Source organism: Thunnus thynnus, chromosome 20 (assembly GCF_963924715.1).
Source record: "Thunnus thynnus chromosome 20, fThuThy2.1, whole genome shotgun sequence".
Classification (NCBI taxonomy): Eukaryota; Metazoa; Chordata; class Actinopteri; order Scombriformes; family Scombridae; genus Thunnus; species Thunnus thynnus.
Window position 1 is genome coordinate 26,833,948 of NC_089536.1, and position 21,954 is coordinate 26,855,901.

The 21,954-nt window shown below is 40.0% G+C and overlaps 1 protein-coding gene across 1 annotated transcript in view; it reads left to right on the plus strand.

Annotated features, from left to right (window-relative positions):
- Positions 1-1,323: 1,323 nt before the first annotated feature.
- The window catches only part of LOC137172489 (caveolae-associated protein 1-like), a 31,844-nt gene continuing 11,213 nt past the window's right edge, over positions 1,324-21,954 (plus strand). The window contains exon 1 of the mRNA XM_067576956.1: positions 1,324-2,221. Coding sequence (XP_067433057.1) covers positions 1,691-2,221 — 531 coding nt within the window. The 5' untranslated portion in view covers positions 1,324-1,690. The remainder of the gene's footprint in view (positions 2,222-21,954) is intronic.

Sequence of the window (21,954 nt, forward strand, 5' to 3'; positions counted from 1 at the left end):
TTGAGGGTCTTGTTTGAAAATCAGACCTGTAAAGTTATCAGGTATTGGTTTTGTCTGTCTAATTGTCTGGCGAGGGTGCTGATTAGATACTGTATTTTCTATCTGTGTGTCTGTGGTTTATGATAGTGGAGTATATGTGAAGGTTCTTTACTGTCTTTACTGTCGCTGCTGTGTGTGGGTGTTTGCACATCTATTTTCATGTTGAGATCACTTGTAATTAAATGTAAATGAATTGCCTTCCTAAATAATGGTCTACTTATGTCTTGGTCTTGCCTTTGTCTCAGTCCCTTTAGAGCTGTCTGGACTTGTGCTTGAACCTAAACAAGGTCATGCTCTTGACTCCACTCTAAGAGGATGTTGGCTTCATTCATGAAAGATGAAAGTTATGCTTCTACTGCTTTGCTTGATAGATATCTGTGGATAACCAGCAACATCATCAATACATCAATCATCAATACAAAATACACAGGAAAGTAGTCTGCTTGGCGCTGTCATGGATGAAACTGTACTCATAACAGGAATATGTGAAAATAATTATGATAAAGCTAATGCTAAGGTTAGCACTTGCATTTAAGAGTTCTTTCTTAACCTTGGGGACAGTAGTTTGACAGAATAATCATTACTTCTCTTACTAGCTTTTTGCCTGAACTTTCAGCGGCCTCATGGTCTTCATCAGTGAATGGCGTTGTCACTGAGTTCACTAAGTCATCTTCATGACAACTAATCCAACACCATTCACTATGAAGGTGGTGAGGTGAAGTCAAAACTCCAGAAAAAGCAACTAAATGGGCCTTGAGTTATTATATTTTGTCAAACTAAAAGTAGTTCAGTTTTAGCAGCGAAACACACAAATACATCACTGTATTTGCTGAAATAATATATGAAATGTTAACTTTGATGGCAACACCACCCTTTGAAGTCATCAAAAAATCGTTTTCTTTCCAGTCTTAACTTCTTAATGTCCTTTTTTTTTGAGGAGTGTTCCTTTTCCTTCCTGTTGTTTTTCATCCATAATAAGTCCTGCCCTGCCTTTCATTTACTGAGCATGCTCTTCAGAGAAGGGGAAAATGAGTGCAAACAGGAACAGATCCTGCCTGACATTCCTCCTTCTGCTGTGCCTGAGCTTGTATACTAGTGGATCAGCTCAGCTCTTCTCTAACTATTCCAACCATGCTGATGGGACAAAGCTAGACCAAGGGGGTGTGTTAGTGAACTATGGAGGGGCTGGACCTACCAGCTGTAGGTGGAGTCTTACACATGTGTGTGTGTATTTAGGGAGGAGATAGGGGAGGGGTTTGCAGAGAGGAGGAGAGTCCACTGGAAAAAAGAGGGGGGCTAGAGAGAGAAAACACTGCCGGCTGTAGCTTGACTGGAGGGTTTCTCTGCCTGGTGAGGCATTCACATCCTAAAGCTCATGTGGTAACATCCAGCATCGCTTGGCTTCCCCTGCGCACTGGCCTGAACCCAGGGATTTGAAGTAGACAGGGCAGACAGACAGAGAGAAAGAGAGACAGAGTGCATGTGCCTGAGAGAGACAGACGAGTTTGCAAGTAGGACAGAAAAAAGAAGAGAGGACCGGAGAACAGAAGAAGGGAAGAAGCAGGTGAGAAGCAAGCAGTTGAAAAGGAATCTTGAAGACCCAGTGGTGAAGAAGATCGATTAGCTGACAGTACACTATAAATCCACTGATATGGCAGCCATGGAAGCACTGGAGCCCGCAATTGCTCAGCTGGAGCCACAAACCCTCACTGAGATCTCAGACGACGAGGTCAACCTCCCACCCTCGGATGACGAAGACGATGCCCTTGCTGCAGCAAAGAAAGAGCTGTCCACCATGGGTACAGAGGGGGATGCCGTTGAAGACAAGGACGAGGTGATGAAGATGGACCAGCAGGTGAATGGGGTGATGGTGCTGTCTTTGCTTGACAAGATCATCGGAGCGGTGGACCAGATCCAGCAGACCCAGACTGGGCTGGAGACTAGGCAGCAGGAGATGGAGCGCTCGGTGAGCAACATCCAGGGTGAGCTGACCAAACTGGCCAAGAGCCACAGCACCACGTCCAACAGCGTCAACAAGATGATGGAGAAGGTGCGCAAGGTGAGCGTCAATGTCAAGACTGTGAGGGCCACCCTGGAGAAGCAAGGAGGACAGATCAAGAAGCTGGAGAACAACGAGGCCGAGCTGCTCAAGAGACGCAACTTTAAAGTCATGATCTATCAGGTGGGAGAAAGTTTATGTGTGTGAAGTTTGTATCAATTTGTATGTTTGAGGTCTTAGGTTGTGCATGTACAGTACCTGACATCTTATTGGCTTAGGGATGGGTGTGGCCCAGTGGTGAACCATGCAAAACTTGGGCTCTTGAATGTGAGTGAAAGTTTCATCACTCCTCATTGCTTTCCTGCCAAAAATTATTTAATAGTGGTTTAATACAGATGAACTGGAAAGTGTTGGTTTGCCAAAGATGCTACTCAATTTGCTGAGGAGCAGAGGATTTCAGGGAGTGGTCAAAGGTTACCTCAAAGCATTGCTGATGACTGCTCAAGTGACAGGCTGAGCTATCCCTGATCCCTGAACCTGCATCAGAAGCATGCCACTTAGAAAGTAATGTTTTTCAGAAGGCAGACAATATTCAAGAAATAAAAAGTACTCTTAACCTCTTATTTTTTTACCTACTACTTTGTCATATATAATCACTCATGGTAAACAGGAATATTCTTTATATATATGGTCTAGATGCTGCAGCTTTGAAGCTTATAGACCTTATGTGAATAATATACCCTAACCCTAACTTAACCCTTACGCTGGGTATGCTAACCCTAACTCTTTGTATGAACCTGACCACACACAGGTTGGGGACATGAAACCTTCTCTCTGGCCTCATAAGCCAACCCTGCACTCCGTCCACCTCCCTACAACTTCTGTGCAGTAGAAGAATGTATCACTTGACTGGAAAAAACGTTGCCGGTGATCATATCTTTCAAGTTGAAATTATGTTTATATCAATATATATTGTGAAAAACAAATTAGTAGTATAAAAGTGTCATTTTTGGGAGACAGGGTGGCAACCCAGAGTAAGTACAACAATGAGTATAGGGAGGGATATAACTATGCGAATGTTCAATATGAATAATAAACCAATATACACTATGCACAGTATGAGTGAATGCAGCTATGACCGGTCCAGAAATGCAGCTATGTACAGTATAAACAGAAATAGTTCAGTAAGAAACAAATCTAATTTTCATTCTAAAAACCAAATACATAATTCAATATAAAAAAGACTGAGAAGGCACATCCACATCTGTTGAAACAATTACCGGATACATTACTCACATGTAACTTATTTATCGGAAAACACAGCTCCCAGTCATTTTCCACTTTGGTATGTGCCACATTTTCCGAGTATTCATATTTAACCTTTTATAAAATGGTGTTTAAATACAAATAACATCAAGCTCCATTGCTTTCACAGATTGTCTTTGTAGTCCCATGATACACACCAACCTTTATCTTAGTGATTTTTGATTTTTTTTCTTTCATTATACTGTTAGTCTAGACACGCACAACTCATTGGGTTAGACAATATACAGAAGCAGTGATCATGGGTGTGTGTCTATGTTATGCTCCCAGATGTTGATCTACACCACCCCTGCCCCACCCCAAATCTACTGTACATTGGTTCAGTACTCAGTATCCACTCCAGGTGGCTTCCAGATATTTTCCTTCCATAGCAGGCTATGTATAGGACTAAAGAATACAAGCCTTCACATGTGAGCCAAGCTCTCTGGCTGCCCAAGTCATACGGAATCCATTCGGAAAGTCATTTCACTCTTTCCCTTTTCTTAAACAAAGATGGAAAATACCACAAGCACGCTCAAGGTCCTGTTTAAGGCAAAGGAGTGGTAGGAGAGACGAAGGCACAGAAGAGAAGACAGCTTTGAAGGACAGATGTTTCATTTGAAAAGACAGAGAGCACATTTTTTTTTCTTTCAGGGGAGTTGAGGGGAGCCCTGTTTCTTTTTTTAGCCTGTGAAGCTGCAGTGTGATGTGTAATAGCTTGCAGCTTTTTGCACAGTGGCGCGAGAACATTCAGAGTTTCCACCCTTGACTCAGACATTATGGTTTGGACCGCCCTCACTCTCTCTGTCTCTATCCAAAAGCTGTGCAGAAGTCAAATGAGAGCTCCATCTTAGGCAATCCAGACTGTGTAACTATGAATGGTTGTGTATTAATGTTGATGTAATATATTTGCACAATATACTTGGCTTTGTCTTCTTGGCATATCAGTGCAATATTTTATATCTAATAATCAGCAGATGGGAGGGGCAGAGCCCTCAGCAACAAAAGCTAATCTCCATCATCACATTTGAAGGAATTTGATGATGGAACTGTTTCTCAATCTGAAAGGATCATAAATCAGTATTCTAATCAGTATCTAATAAAGTCTTAAAGCTGAGGGTTGCAAATTTCCAATACAATCTAGTTGAAATATCACACAGTGAAAAACAAAACGGGTTGGGATTTTGCTCATGTTAGCCAACTGCTTGGGCCCTGTGGCAAGAGAAACTCCCCCTGAAATGCCTATCTCTGGCTCTTTCACTAACTCAAAACACTGGCTTTGTTTATGGTTGCCAACTATGACGTAACGTCAGATTTGTCTTCATTAAAAAAGCAAACCACAGTGTGTTATTCTGTTTTCAATTTGCTGTGCTCCTCAGTTGCCCTGTAAGAGTAGATTCTTTCAAAATCTGCAGGAGATGTTGAGAGAGTGAACTGTAACACTTTTTTGTCCACTTAGGACATGTCAGGACTAAAATACTCACCCTTTTTTAGGACTCATTAGTACCGTCAGCTTATTTCTCCATACACAGTTACATTATTGCCACTTGCAAAGGAATATTGAAACACAGTAGTAGCAATTTATTTTTGTACTCTAATCTGGAAAGACAAAGAAAACAAACACAGCTACAACTGTTTGTTAGTTTAATCACCAGACAGCATTGATGAGTTTATTTGTAGGTAGGGACTTAAAAATCTGTTGGTTGTCAATCAATAGTTGAGATAGATAAGCTTCTAGCATACAAGTTTACAAATATCATGACAGCCAACATAATCAATCAAATAGTCTAAACAGCATACTGTATGTGTAACATACAATATTATGCTTACTTGCAAGTACTGAATTGAAAATGCTTAAAGCAATGGTTCGACATTTTGGGAAACACACTTTGTTGCTTTCTTGCTGAGAATTACATGAGAAGATTGATACATTAGTATAGTGGTCAGTGAAATATGAAGCTATAGTCAGCAAGTGGTTAGCTTAGCTTAGCATAAAGACAGGAAACTGGGGGAATTAGCTAGCCTCAGTCCAAAGCCAACAAAATGTTCACTAATTAACACGTTTTATCTTGTATGTTTAATTAATAGAGAAACTGAAGTGTAAAAACATCAAGTTATATTACGGGGGAATTTAAGAGGTGCTGGTAGGCAGATTTTGTTACCTTTGGACAAAGCCTGGCAAGCTGTTTCCCCCTGTTTACAGTCTTGATGCTAAGCTAACTGCTGCTGGCTGTAGCTTTAATTTTACTGTACAGACATGCAAGTGTCCTCATTTTTCACAAAATGTCAGTTGCTCTAAGACAGCGCATAAGAGGCAGAATAACAGTAATGAAAATAGAGTAAAACACATAAACTTTACAGAAAGAAAGAAATTAGTGTTGTAGCTGTGCGTTGTCCTTCCTCCTGGCTGACTGCAAGTCATGTTGTATCTCCTCTTTGTTAGAGAAGTGTTGGATGATATCACACTGTTAAGGTTTACGATTCATTCATGTTGCTCTCTTTCAGAGGTTATCATGTCCAAAGCAGTATGTCTAGAGTCGACCCAGCAAATATGTAGCTCCTAGCCTGAAAGAATGTTTTATGAATTTGCCCTTCAAGTTTGTTTCAGTGGAGGTGAATGAGCAGCATTTTTTTTTTTTTTTTACCAATTTTGGTGCACTCTGACTGATATTACTGTATCAGAATTAAAGTTTTCCATGACTGGTCAAAGTGTGTTGTTGATCGCAATGAGCTGTTCCTCAGTGAGATCAAGGTCATTTCAAGGACAGTGTTAGTATCATCTTACATTTTGGAAATAGCAGTTGCAGTTATTCAGAACAATGTAGAATAAATGGCAGTTCTTCCTTACACCAGCAGCATAATTTGCCACAGAATTCGTTCTGTCTCAGGACCTACAGAGGTAGATGATGTTGCTCCAGGGGGTCACCAGCATAACTTGAATTAGTCTAAACTTTCAGAGTTTTTATTCATCTGGCATTATTAAAGAACGTACAAGAATGACTACTAAAAATATTTTCACTCCCACAGCTAGGACCTCTAGTGTACACATTTCAATAAAAAATCAACAACATTCCCATGAAGGTCTCCAGACAATATTCTTATCCACTGGGGTTATGTGCCTTAGTATGTGTTTATTTGTATTTTTGTGACACATGCATCCCAGCAACAGATACTAACTGTTTTCTGATCTCCTCCAGACATTTTTACAAAATACCTCTCACTTTTCAGTCTGTGTGAGGAGAGAATGGCAGAGTTTAGATTTGAACACCCCTGATTTGAACTAGTGCTGTTTATGCCCTAAGGAAAAGCCCTGCCCAGACACTCTGCTGATAATAAAAACACACTGTTACTGAGTGGTGTTTACTGTTACAGTCAGTCAGCTCACACAGGGAGGACACAGCATGAGGGCTTTGTAGTGGAGCATAGGGTGTTTAATCTCTGCTTTATTAGTGGCTGTCGACCTGCCAGTCTTCACTCCACTCTCTCCTGGGCCCCCTTCCACAAGTGTGGTCCTAACAAGGTTTAGACTGATGGGATTCATAACTTTGATCATCTTGTTTTCTTGCAAAAATCAAATGTCAGATATGGTTAATATGTATGCATATGCAATACATATTTATAAAAGCATCCGGTAGTGTAAAGGAAGACTACCTGTAAGAATACACAATGATCAGATTTCACAAAAGTAAGCATAGAGACAGTATGTTTTCCAAGTTTCAGTAGACTTTTACCATTATAGGGATTTTTTGGCATGACAGTCAGATTACAATATATTTCATTTTGGCACAGTTCATCACTATCAGTCCAAAACTAATATCAGCCAAACCAAAAGCACCTGTGGTGAAAGCCAACAATGCAAACAGTATTCCATAAATGCACTGGAATGCTTGTCCAGGTCAGGCCACTGTATGATGTGTAAGTGGAAACTAATCAGTGGCAGCTCATCAGTTGGAAGCGACTCTCTCCCTGTTAGCATGAACAGCTGTCCTCCACTGGGAGTGTGTGTTTGTGTGCGGGTGTGTTTGTAACTGTGGAGGTGTGTGTCTCTGGCTCATTTAAGCCCAAATGTCCACTAAGCCTGAGATTTACTCCCTTACATCTGTGTTCAGTTCCTTGACAGCTGAGTCCATATGCTGCCAGAGAACAGAGTTTACTGCACTTACTGTGGATCCAAGCTGGAATGTGACAACTCTACCCCACAGTGTGTGTGAGACAGAGGGAGTAAGACTGAGTGGTGAAATTATTAGTTGATTAAAGCTGCACTAATCAGTATTTTTATATTAACAATGGATCAAATGACCACGTCTTATGTAAAAGTTGTCACAAATAGTATTTATTTATTTATGTATTTATCGGGACCACGTACAGTGTTAAACATAAATGTTACCATTTATACTGTACCAGAGTTAACTTATAGCTAATATATAGCTAATATAGCTGATCAACTAACAGAGAATTATCACTACCCGTACAGCGCCCTTCAGAGCTTGTTAGCCTCTTTTAGCTCATTGTTTCGGTTTTCGCCTCCAAACTTCACCCTCATCATCATACTTTCCAGCAGCTGCTGGCAGCTGTTTTCCACTCCCAAAACATTTCACACTTAAGTCAAATGACACTAGTGTTGCTTTGCACTGTCCATGCAGTAAATGGAAGGGTATCAATATGCAAGCTAGTGATAACACATTTTAACTATCCTCTTGGTTGGACAAATGACAAATTATACAAATGCTGAAGGATGCTAATGCTCTGTATGAAACAGGTCCAGGACTTGAATGATGAACTACTGGAGGCAGGATTTAGAGATCATGCTGAGAAAAATATCACATTGATGCTAAAAGCTGAGCATTTTTAAATGGCTCTTAAGGGAAAAGCTGATGACATATCACTGAAAACCAGTGGTGGAAGAAGTACTCAGATCTTTTACTTAAGTAAAAGTACTAATACAGCAATGCGAAAATACTCCATTACCATTAAAAGTCCTGCATGAAAAATCCTACTCAAGTAAAAGTACATAAGTATTATGAGCCTGATGTAGTTAAAGTATTGCAGTAAAAGTAGTGGTTTGGTCCCTCTGACTGATATATTATTATATATGACATCATTAGATTATTAATACTGAAGCATCAGTGTTAGAGCAGCATGTTACTGTTGTAACCTCTGAAGGTGGAGCTAGTTTACACAACTTTATATACAGTTAGCTAGTTTAGTCCAGTGGTTCCCAACCTAGGGGGCGAGCCCCTCCAAAGGGTCAGTAGATAAATCTGAGGGGTCGTGAGATGATTAATGGGAGAGGAAAGCAGAAAAGACAAAGTTCTGATACACAAATCTGTTTTCAGTTTTTGGACGTTTTCTCCTATCTTTGATTTTTGCTGAAATATTGAAACATTAGAATATTTACTGAAATGAAAGCATGTGAGAAGTTTAGAGGGAAACATCACTATTTGGTGAAGCTGTTAACAACTCATAGACATGTGAAATGTGACCCTGACTACACACTGCTTTTGGTAAGATGTCAAAAGCCAAAAAGGTTGGAAACCACTGGTTTCATCTTTAACAATGTGTTGTATTTTAAAAGCTTGTTATATTATCCATTGTGTAATATAACAAAAGTAACTAAAGCTGTCAAATAAATGTAGTGGAGTAGAAAGTACAATATTTCCCTCTGAAATATAGAGGAGTGGAAGTATAAAGTAGCATAAAATGGACATACTCAAGTAAAGCACAAGTACCTCAAAATTGTGCTGAGGTGCAGTATTTGAGTAAATTAGTTAGTTTCCACCACTTCTGAAAACTGGCTGTCAAAGAAAATAGGAAAAGGCTGAGGGGTATAATTGAAACACTTAAAACTTATGCCCAAGCAAGTCCTACATATTTTTAGCATGAAAAAAAGGTTGAGTCCTACTAGGCCCTGATCTATTACTTAGCCGAGTAACAATGATGAAACTTGATAGTTTTAGTAGATTTTGGTACATAGATTAATGCTGTCTTGCCCTCCCCCATGTCCTGCATGCCCTTGCCAACTCTGACTCAAATGGGGATCTTGTCTGTACCTTTGCCCCTGACTATGCCACAGCCACTTACAGTAGAGACTGATATGCTGAGAGAAATACATAGTGTGTAGTAGGAATATGTGACTGATTGACCCAAGGAGATTCTTCCATAACTGTGAGCAGGGTGGAACGTGGGAGAGTAAGAGGGAAAGATAAACTGGAGGAAGAGGAGATGTCCATCCACTCTGTACAGGGAGTGGATGGGTGTGTTGCGATGAAGAGCAGGGACCATATTTAGACAGCTGATTCATAGCACAGGCATCCCATGCTAACCTCCCCCTTCTTCTCCTCCTCATGTGGAGCCAGTCACAGCCCTGTTCCTCCCTCTCCCCAGCTCCTCCACCCACCACGGTAATTCACCCCATATCATGTCCTCTTCACCCCTCCCTGCCCCACCCTGCCCAACCCACCATCCCAACTCCCTCACTCCTTCTTCTCTGCTCTCATTTGATTATTTTTCTTTTTCATTTGGTTCTTTTACAGTTGGTTAGATCTGTTCTCTTGATTAATCAGGTCATCTCACTGAGATCAAAATATATGAGATAATATAGAGACTGTGGCTCAGGAGGTAGAGCAGGTCGTCCACTGATTGGAAAATTCCCAGCTCCTCCAGTCCGCATGTTGAAGTGTCCTTGGGCAGAGATACTGAACCTCAAATTGCCGGCGAAAGGCTGTGCCATCAGTTTGTGAGTGTGTGTGTGAATGATTAGAAATTCCTCCTGATGAGCAGCTTAGCACCTTGCATGGCAGCCTCTGCCATCAGCATATGAATGGGTGAATGTTGGAATGTAGAGTAAAGTGTTTTGAGTGATCAGAAGACTACAAAGCCACTATATGAATGCAGTCCATATCATTCAAAAGAGATTTGCAGTTAAATGTATTCAAAGATTAGCATGTTCATGAAATGTAATTCTGAAATATTTTGCAAATAACAGCCAGGAGTTCATCATTTAAAATCTAAAATATGAAGGTTCCAATCTGCAAAACCATAGCAAGGAAGTATCATCATGTGTCCTTTTCTTTTAATGAGTGTTACAGTCATTTGGATATTTCCATGGTTTGAGCAAGAAATTAGCCTGAGGAATTTCTGCGAAGTTTCTATGGCAACGTATCTCTTGTTGATCCAGACAAGTAGTTCTTATTCAAGTGTTGCACTCAAAAGCCCTACCAGGATTTAAAACAGCAAAACTTTAGAGCAAAATCAACTAACTTCAATTAAATCAGTAGTACAACTTTGGCACCACTGACCAATTGTAACTCGTATTGGCACTGCTGGCATTTTAAGTAACCAGAGTCCAGAGAGGACATATTACTATGTTGCACCATCCAATTTTATATAAACCTGCTGGCTGTATAGTAGATAGAGTATAAACTAATCCATTGTGTAACTAACATGCTCAAAGCTGTAGGGAGGTGTACTCAACTGTCTTGATCACTGGAGGCATCGAACAAGCATAAAAAATTGCAAAGAGGCAGGATCACTGTGACAGTTATGCTGTGCAGACTTGATTCCATAAACTGACGTTTCAAAGCAAATCACACCATACTAGCTTCCAGGGCACCTGGATGCAAAACAATGGATGTAAAAATGACAATTACAATGAATAAAATCTTACAGAATTCTATATACACTATGTAGTATGCACAGCTCATATATATGTATCCTTCAATCCTCCATATACAGTGAACAGTATAATCTAGGGTAGAGTTCCCACTGAGAAACCAGCCTGGTCGCCAGAATAAAACGTTGGCAGTTTACGTTTCTGCAAACCACAGAAACATTGAATATCTACATTTCAACACGTGAAATACGTAGCATATTAACATTTCAACAAAATGTATCATATCAACATTTCTACAAAACGTAACATATTAACATTTCATCAATACATATCATATCAAAATGTCAACAAAATGTAGCACCTCAACATTTCAACTAAACGTATCATATCAACATTTCCAAAATACGTATCATCTCGACATTTGTAAAGTGATGTAGTTCACATGCGATCTGTATGAGCTGATCTTTCCTATTAGGAGGAGCAGGGGCAGGTGGATGGTTAGTAAGTTTGTTGGCAGCAAGTTGGAAGTCAGCAGAGAGTACAGTTCGAGACCACCTAGAAACCAATGCTCGCTCCGGTTTCAACTGACAAAACTGGGTGTTTTTAGTGAGACATCAGCTGTTTTTATTTTATTTTATTTTATTTATTTATTTTATTTTTTATTTTTTTTATTTTATTTTAACCCATGATCTTTCCCTAACCCTAACCAAGTGGTCTTTGTGCCTAAATCTAACCAGACCTTAACCAGTGTTGTCACACCATAAAACACCATTATTCAACGGGTAGAAATGTTAATATGCTACGTTTGTAGAAATGTTGACATGATACTTATTACATGTGTTGAAACGTATATATTCAACGTTTCTGTGGTTTGCAGAAACGTTCAATGCCAACATTTTCTTCTGGCAATTGGGTTGGAGAAACCAACACAGCAACGATTAACTTAACGATTAGCTTAAAAAGCTTAAATATACAAGGAATGTGAAAAAGTATATCATTGGATAAAACTCTCAGTTACAATCTGACAATGACAATGAAAAAAATGAGAAGAAACTGTAACATTGCAAAAAGAAAATAGTGATATAAACTATGAATAAGAAAAGTATGCAAAACGTAAGTATAAACTACTCCACAAGAAAAATGCTGCACAGCTTGCAGCGGTGAGATAGCGGTTGATACAAATACGTCTCTTGAACATATTGTTCAGCCTCTTGCTTAGCAGGCTACTATGGCTGGTGACAGCTGGCATGTTACAGGTTAGCCCTTTTGGTGACCTCAGCATGGTAACTGTGCATTACGTCTTGATTCTGTCACATAACATTCACTGAACAAGCAACAGAGATCCATTGTCTTCCTGAAATATAAAATCTTTTATTTAAAACAATGTGCAAAAGCAGTGTTTAATTCTTATATTTCTGCAACTACAGCCAGCCATAGCTACTGGAGTGGTGCAGTATGCCAAATAATGGATTTACACTTTGGCAGATAATAGATATCTGTGGGATCACTAGCATACATTTGAAGCTGATATAACAGATTAAAAATAAAATTAAAAAATTCAAGTTTGCATAGGAACACTGTGTGACCAAATCACTGAGGAACATTTGAGTGCTGAGGATACAAATGGGGCTAGTCACTGTTTAACTCACTAGCTGCGGTTGTATTGGGAAGCTTCCAGGTATGAGTGTGTAGCTGTGTGAATGTGATCAGGATGTTCCTGAAAAGGAAAGCATTGTTCTCAGAGAAACTCCCCTGAATAAATAAAGGAAAAAAAAACATGCAATTTCTTCCTTTCTTCTACGTCTCCTGACCTTCAATGGAATCAGGATCTTGGACTGTGGAAAGAACATCTCTCAAACAATCTGTCAGAACAGATTTTGCTTACTCCTCTCCTCTATGCAGTACTTTCCACCACCACCACCCAAAACACCTGCTGTCTCCACACCTGGACAATCCCTACATTTCAATCAACAGCATGTTTTCAAACTGCCATCAACATTATCCAAATGATTTACAAATGAGGTATTCTGAACATTTTTCCCTCAAAAGATTTAAATCTGCAACATAGTAAATACACATTTCACTGACAGCCTGGGAGCGATCGAGGCTCCCAGAAATGTTTTGCATGTAAATTCATCAAGAGGGAACCCATTCTTCTCACACAGGTCAAACCAGGTCCATATATGGACATGTGAGCCACAAATGTTCCAGGCTCAGTTTACAAGCCAGATTGTGTATAACATTGTTTCAGCAGGGAGCAGTGCTTTTTGGTTAAAGTATTCTTGGCTGGTAGGTAGGGGTGGTGTGCATGTCAGGCAACATGGTCACGACAATGACGAGAGCTTGCTGACAAAATGGCTAGGGGGAGGGAGAGAGAGAGAGAGGATAAAGGAGACAGAGGGGGAGGTAACAGAGGGCTTATGGAGACAGAAAGCAAGAGAGACATCTAAAAATAGCAACTATCACATTCTTGTTTGATTGTGAGAAGGAAAGGGCCTTTAGGAGATTGTGATCCTGTTTGGTTTTGAAGACCCGAGGCCAGGGTAAAATGACTGCTGCTGACATTCAGGCCACAACATCAGCTTGTTTGTGACAAGCAGATATGTCATCACTTCACAAAAAAATGTTTTCTTTGTGATTTTGATGTATTTGCATTGTACTTTTTTGATCTTTCATTGTCTCTTTGACATGCCTGTGCTCTTACTAAACTTGAATGCTTCAATATTCTTTGCATTTTAAACACTTAGTCCTCATCCTAGAAGTGTTTCTTTACAAAATTGAAATATACACTTAAGGTAAAGTAGGAAGTTTTCAAGCACCGTCTTCTTCACTTCTGGTGCATCAAGCCAGAATGAGTTCATTACTATCCTTTGTGGCCACCAGGAAAACACCCACTACAGCTACAGTTGGTGAGAACCACAGCTATGTTGATGTTTCATCGAGCACGTCATTTACATACTCTACTCTGACTGGACAGATGTTTACTGATGCAGCCGCCGAACTAATGAACCAACAATGTTGGAGATTTATTCTCACATGTTGCCATTGTTTTAACAGTCTCAGCGTCTCATTAAATATTCATCATAGAGAAACCAAAGACCATGACGATCCACCTCTATTTTGTTTAAAGTTATTTCACATAGTAGAGAGGGAAAGCAAACAACTGCATGATTCTGTTTCCACAGGAATCCAAACGAACGTGACTGGCTCTTGCTGGTTGTCGCTCACACTGCATCAGAGGACATTTGCATAAAATTGAGCCTTTTTCAACTTTCCCCTGTAGTGTCGCTGGGCACTTTACGAATCTAGCTCGGCAAGGGGCACCAGGCTGTCAAAATGTACAAAATGCGGTGTTAATCCATTAAGTAAATGTTGAGATATTACACAGAATTAGTGAAAATTTTGACCTGTTGGTGGCGCTATGGGAAAAGTCAGGGGATCACCAGTGTCATTAGGATTCATCCTCTGGGCACAATGGATATTTGCACCAAATTTCATGGCAATCCATCTAGTCCAGCCTGGACCAAAAACAACCAATCCACTGACCGACAGATAGACGTTACCATGGAGCTGTGCTGCTAGCATGGCTAAAACAGTTTCATGATTGAATTGAATGTTTGAAGAGAGTAGAAAAAATTTGACTCTCCTGCAAAACATTGTGGTTTTACTGTTTGGCAGCTTTATCTATGTATTAACCTCACAATAGAGAATTCATTTATCTCTGAAGGACAAGTGATACAATGCATACCAAGGACAAAACTTTTCACATACTACAGCTATACTGTAGGTACAGCAAAAGACCTCTGTGAGAGAAACAGGCTGAGAAACTGCAAGAGCACACTTTTTTCCTTCAAATTAAAACTAGCCCTGTTTGGATCTAACATAGAGAAAGCATGCAACTTTTTAAATCTTTTGTGTCAGCCAAGTGTTGTATGTACTGATTCTCTGTGCACATTAATTATTCATTCAAGAAAGGGAGTAGTCTATCACCACCACACATGTCGAGGTTTCATTTCCACTGCACTACTTTTACATGCAATAGATTTTTATATATTAATTGGCTAAGCTGCTCAAAAGTACCTTCAGAATTTCCAGTTGTGGTGAAATGCTTGACAAATTTGCACTAATGCTGTTCACTTGACATCAATAGAAAAATGATCTTTCAGATCCTTGTCTTACCCAAATCATTTTTATTATTGAGTAGAAACTTTTCCACATGAGTCAGATGTTGATGACTCATAGTCAAAAGCCGTGGTTACTGAAAACATTAGTTTGTTTCCTCATATGATCCACACTGTCATATGATTCCAGCTTTGATTCCTCTCATGGCTGGTTACATTATTGGCCCTGAACAGAAGAACATCTGTGATAAGACACTAAATCCTCTAGTTTTATGATGAGTTGAAAGTTAAGAACTTTAGGGTCTAGTTGCACATTTCTACATTGTTTATGGGATCTTTAACTGTAATGGGCCATAGCTACAGCGTGACTTATTATTCTCAACCTGCTCATTTCATTCAATAGATTTTTCTGTAAAACAGTGGATTTTGCCTCACAGAAATATTTGATATCTCTTTTATCTTGGCGTATCAAATGTTATTTTCATAATGACTTAATTGTGTTTTTATCTCAACATAACAAATGATGCTCAGGGTAAGGTATGTATAGGCTTTCATAACATCTCCTCTGTGTTTTTTGTCCCATTATCTTCCTCTTTGTCTCAAGGCTGAGTGGAATGACTCCATGAAACTCACTTGGATAGACTACAAAGTACAGAAGCCTGTTATCCTGTGATAAAGGCATACTGAAGTCCTCATTACTGGAAAACAAAACTCTACCTTGAGATAAGATACTTACAAAAGCTGAAAATGAGGATTTTGTCATCTTGAGATAAAAGAATCCAGTCATTATTGATCCTGAACAGTTTGTTTTTTCCTTTTTATTCAGACAATGACATAGGAAACAATACAGATTATAGACAATGAGATTATTATCACAATTATTTGAAATACTCAATACAGTGGGGCAAGTAGATCTTGTTGGTGATTGTGGATGTAACTTCAGAATGCATTCTTCTCTTACTGATGCAATGCACATAAAATATTATAGATATACATATATTATACAATTTCTTTTTGAACCAAATCTCTCTTTTCTCTTCTGGGTTGTCTCTGTATTCCTCAACCTTTGAAGATTATACTTCTCAGACTCAGACTGTAGGTCCAGCATGGTTTGTTTCAGTGAATTCTTCTCCTTGGTCAGTGTTTTAACTTTACATTCCAAAGTGGAAACATTCATTTTCAGCTAAGTGTTTCCGCCTTGCTTGCTGTAACAAGCTCTTTTAGGTCTTTAATTTCTTCTTCCATTCCAATTTGTCCAGGTTCTTGAGCTGTCGCAATTTTCCTCAATAAGCCACACAATACTATGTTAAGTTCCTTTTATCATCAGGCGTGGAGCTGAGTTTTTGCCGTCTCAGAGCTGGTAGATTTGGACACAGGTAACTGTGGATTAAGCATACTAACTGTAGTCTTCAGGTAGCAGTGCTGTCTGACACCATGTATTTGATGACTGATATGGTGACTGGTTTGTTTGTAAAACCAACAGTTTGTGATTTTAGGGAGTTTAGGTGCTGGATTTCTCTTCAAACAACAGTTCATACATCTGCCCAGTACATCTGTACAGTGTCTCCAGGTTTTGGTTCAGGTTAGTATTGGTATGGGTCTCTGTACAAACCCAGCAGCTGTGAGGACAAGACTCCAGGAAGTCACTGTGACTGGTTGCCCACCAAAAATAGTTCAAGCACAAAACCACAAACTCATTTTTATATTCCTTTTTGTTTATGGATCAGCTTACTTCCAGTCTTTATACTACAATATGCATTTTTCCCCAAAATGTTGCATTACTCCTTTAATCAAGGAGGAAATAGTCCAACATTGGTGTTAAGAGATTCTGTAGCTACTCCACTGAAGACAGATGTATGAGTCATAGCGTTAGTATGGTGTTCTTTCAACATCATGTCAGCAGTTTGATACTTCACAACATAATGATTTGATCTTTTCATGATAACAGTATTTGACTATTGTTCTATTTTACAATAAGTATAAGCACCATAAAAACAAAATTTCTTATCTTAAGATAAACATTATCTTGACACTGTATTCCCTAAAGGGGCTCTCCAACTACATATAATGTCCTCTGTAGCTCTGAAGGAGCATTTACCAGGAAGGGAGTGTCTGACAAAAAATGCTATCACGTTGCATTATGGAAAATGGAGGAATGGTTTTTGAGCTTGACTCATACTAGAGATTTAAGTTAGGATATGTTCTCCTCTGCTGTATTGATTCTTACCATTCTTCTTTTAGTTTGTCTGCCAACATTATGGAAGTATAATACTAAATCACTACACCCCTTTAAAAAATGATCAGCCTGAGATTCCATACATATGACTGTGCCCATCAGTAGCCCAACATTCCTCATAGCTTAAAGTGGAGGACACATTGTGCGGGGGAAGACAGGAGCAAACAGCAGAGGAAGAAGCCCCTTCTTTTGCAGCTCCATAAATCTCTCCATAAACACCAACCTCCTACATTGTTATTGGAAAGAGTAACACAGGGTGGCCATGGAAACGGCTACTGTCATCCCTTGCTGTCCAACTTCCTGTTAGTCAAGCGTGGGGAACTGTACATAGACCCAGAGAGGGCCAGAGAGGATGAAGACAGGGCTACTAAACTCTCATGATTAGATCCCTTTTTGGTAGAACTCTGAAGGTTGTGATTGGAACTTCAAACAGTGTAGGTAAAAATTCAGAATGGGAGACTCATCTTGTGTATTTGCAAAAAGTTTGCATGGCTTGGATACGGCACCAGAATGGTACAGTCATAATATCCATATGGATGTCATCACCCACAGGAGGAATTATTAATAATGGGGTTCTGTGTTTACTCATTACAAAGGATTGTGTGTGTCGATGTGACTGTATTTGTGTGTGTGTGTGTTTCCATGCGCTCATACATGAAAGTACATGATCAGAATACCCCCGAACCAAAGTATGTCGTAAACACAACCTCCAGTGATAGTCGACAATGGCAAGCTGTGTCTTGCATTGAGACCTGAAAGGAGTGAGAGTGAAAACAGCACGGAGCTGCTTCACTCACACATGTCTGCAGCCTTGGAAACATTTCAAGAAATCCTTATTTGTGCTAGATTCATGTACGCATCCTTACAAAGTTCCTATGGTTAAGTAGACAAGATGTGTATACAAACTATTCTGGTCTGAAGCCCCACATCCTGAATACACAAAGAAACACGCTTGTTGTGCTGCCTGTAAGCACGGCAGGAAATATTGAGAAGAGATGTTTGCTAAAATATAGAGATGTAGAGGAGAGCATGGAGGTGATGAAACTGTTAATAACAGAATGCTTCAAGATTTTGTTCCAAGAGTGAGATGAGAAGATTTATATTGATCCCATGTGTGTGTTAAGGTAAACCTTTAGGCAGTGGTGGCCTAAAAGTTAGAGAAGCAAGCTTGTGACCGGAAGGTTGTTAGTCCAATCCCTGGGCTGGCAGGATAAATCTGAGTGGGGGAAGTGAAAAAGCAGTGCTTGCGTCATCCCTCATTACCACACTGAGGTGCCCTTGAGCAAGGCCCTTAACCCCACTGTATGAATGTGATCGGGGCGCTCCTGCAGAAGAGAGAGCTCCTCTCAGTGAGCAGTCAGGACATGGTTAGCATAAAAACTGGAAGCAGGGAGAAATAGCTAGCCTGGCTCTGTCCAAAGTGAAAAAAATACGCTCAACAGCTTCTGAGCACCATCTCTGGCCAGAGCGCAGGTTACCATGTGGTCATAATTGTGTACACAACACTAGTAACAAGCACACAAGTAACTAGTAACTATAGCAGTCAAGTAAATGTAGTGGAGTAAAAAGTACAATAAAGCAGAAGTACTTCTACTTTGTTACATTCCACCGCTGCTTTCATCATTCTTTCCCACAAATTATTGTACACCTCAGACTGTGGTTACTGTGCTTGTATTTGCAAACTCCAAGTTTATGTGGAGACTTTGAAAGCAGAATCAACCCCTTATGCTTAATTAGCCTAAAATGATATACAGACACACTCTCAGATCATATATAGTTTTCAGAGAATAATGCTAAGACCATATGATGTTTTCTGCACAAACTACTAGAAGTGCCAGTGTTTTTTCTCCCCATTTCTGATACATACAATAATAAAACATTCCATTCCATTATGTATTGCAAAGGAGAAAGAACAACCATAACTTTAATTCAGTGCACATATGGGATATCAGCCTATGAAGTAAGATATTTCACTTGGTTCCTTCAAGAAGATTCGTAAATCATCACCTGTGGAGTAATCTGCCCACTTTGCTTTGCTTTTTCCCATTTGCCAATGTCTGTAAAAACATCCTGGAACATGTGAAGCAGAATCAGAAAGTGAGATTATTTGGCACACAACAGCCTCAAGAATATTTGTTTTGTTGCCATGGAGCTGCGATGCCGTTCTGTCTCATTCCTAACTGATCTGAGAATCCACCTACTCTCCTGTTACAGTGACTGTAAGGAAACCACAGAAGGTAGAATGAAACAAAGAAAGGTGTGGAGGAATGAAGGACGGGAAGAATGAAATGAGAATGGCAGGATATAAAAGAGACATAGAAAGACAGAAAGAAAGTCAAAAAGAGAGAAAAAGGGAGACAAAAAGGTTACTTCTGTGCTCCTGCAACAGCAGGCCTGGTGACTCATCCCTCTCTCTCCCCCCTCAGGGACCTGTGGCATGCCATCACTTTATATAGCAATCTCTCTCTCTCTCTTTCTCTCTCTCTCTCTCTCTCTCTCTCCCTCTCTCTTGTCCCATGTCTCTGATTAAAGGGGACAAGTGGAAAACAGGAGGAGAGTAGGGAGTTCTCTCCCCAGAGTTTTATGCTGTGTGTGATCATCACACTCTTTCCCATGGCACTCACATAATAAATGTGCTCACACAGAAAACAGTCCGTTGACTAGTTAAAGCAATGTATTCCTACACATCCATCACCCAAAGCAGCCAGTCTGACAGGGTGAGTATTAGAGTTAGACTGATATATTTGTTGGCTTTCATTAGAAAACAGTATCAAGCAGTCAGTGTGAACCACTTCTAATATGGGAGAGTTGATATCATTAATTGGTGACAGTGACAACATTTACATGCACACTAATATTCCACTATTATTCCAAACATAACAATATTCTGTTATGTTCAGCAGTTTGCGACACACAGCCTCTTGCCTGTTTACGGTCAGCTCTGTGTGTTGTAAACAAACCAACTTGCCAGGCTAGGGTAGAGATGCATGACAGGCTGGTTGTGTAACACACCCCTGAGCAGGCAAAATGACATACACTGGAGCAGGAAGGCAGACAGAGGAGAGGAATGAGAGGAGATTGGAGAGCTGCTCAGGGTGGGCTGGAAAAACAGAGCGCGCCTTCTCCAGGATTGGGACAGAGGGGATTGGTTATTATTCTGACATGCAGCCATGGACTGACAGTTGATGACTCAGTGTGATGCACCAAAATCACTCAGTAGTGTAATAAACATCATGGGGCAACCTAGATACTGGATGTGCCTGTAACTATAAATTTATAATATAAGTCATATCAATATCACTTATGACTATCAGGCAGCACCTCGCTGGTCTTGTGTTTCCCATTCCCACTGGAGCAGAGGGAAACCCTGAAAACCTTCTGCATGTAAACGGGAATATTAGTGGAATATTCATTTTCATTAGCCATATAAACCTTGCAATAAAACCTGCAACCAGTCTGTCTTATCTTGAGACTTAAGACTTGGTCACAAAAAGCAGTACTTGACTTGAACAAAGACTGACTTGAGACTTCCCTGAAATGGCCTTGCATGCAATGTTAAACCATTATGCCTATGCATTAAATGGCTGCATTTATGTAGCGCTCTTTATCCAAAGTGTTACAATGTTAGATTACAATGTTACAAAGTCTCCAGGAAATAAATACAATCTTATCATCTACAAACCCATGAAAAATGGTCTAATTCTAAGGTTGAAGATCATGAGATATAACTGAAAGTTGCAGAAAAGCTACTAAATAGGCCAGTTTTGTGATACCAAAGCTCTAAAAAAGGAACTACAGCGTCCTTATTTGCTTCTTAGATTGCCCTCAGTTCCTCTTTACATCAGCAGTTGTATCATGAGGATTCCCTGCTTTCCTGGATTTACTGGAAAATCCCCTCACTGCAGGCGTGTGTTTGTGTGTGTGTGTGTGTGTGTGTGTGTGTGTGTGTCTATGGAATGCGCACTCATACAGCTCATACAGTACAGTGTACGTGTTGCTCATACAGGTACAGTACACACGCGCGTGCACGCACACACACACACACACACACACACACACACACACACACACACACACACACTTACACACATGCACCTGGCTTTTCTACAGCAGTAGGGGAGTTCTTGGTGGTTTGACTTTAAACAGGAAAACAGAAACAGAGAGGGGTGTGTTACAGCAGGATTCCACTCTCTCCCTCTCTCTCTCTCTCGCTACACAAGGCTGATGAGTGGTTGCAGTGTGGGCTGAGGGTGGAAAGCTTCCACGGTGTGCTACTTCTGCTATTTGTCCCACAAACACTCACACACTCAAGTGCACATTTGCGCATACAGACGTACAAAGACCTTCATTACACAAACACACACGTAATCATACTGACTCTATCATATCAGTGAACACACATTTACACATCTGTGTAAGCACATATATTTATACAAAAAAATACACATGCACACACAGACACACATCACAAAGACGGATTGTGCACGCACACACACACACACACACACACACACACACACACACACACACAAACACCCCTCCAGCAGTAGGCCTGCTCTTTCTGTTTTCTATTGAAACTGCTTTTTCCTTTCATCTGGAAACACTATGTTTCCATAGAAACTGAAGTAAAGCTAAATGTTTTTGA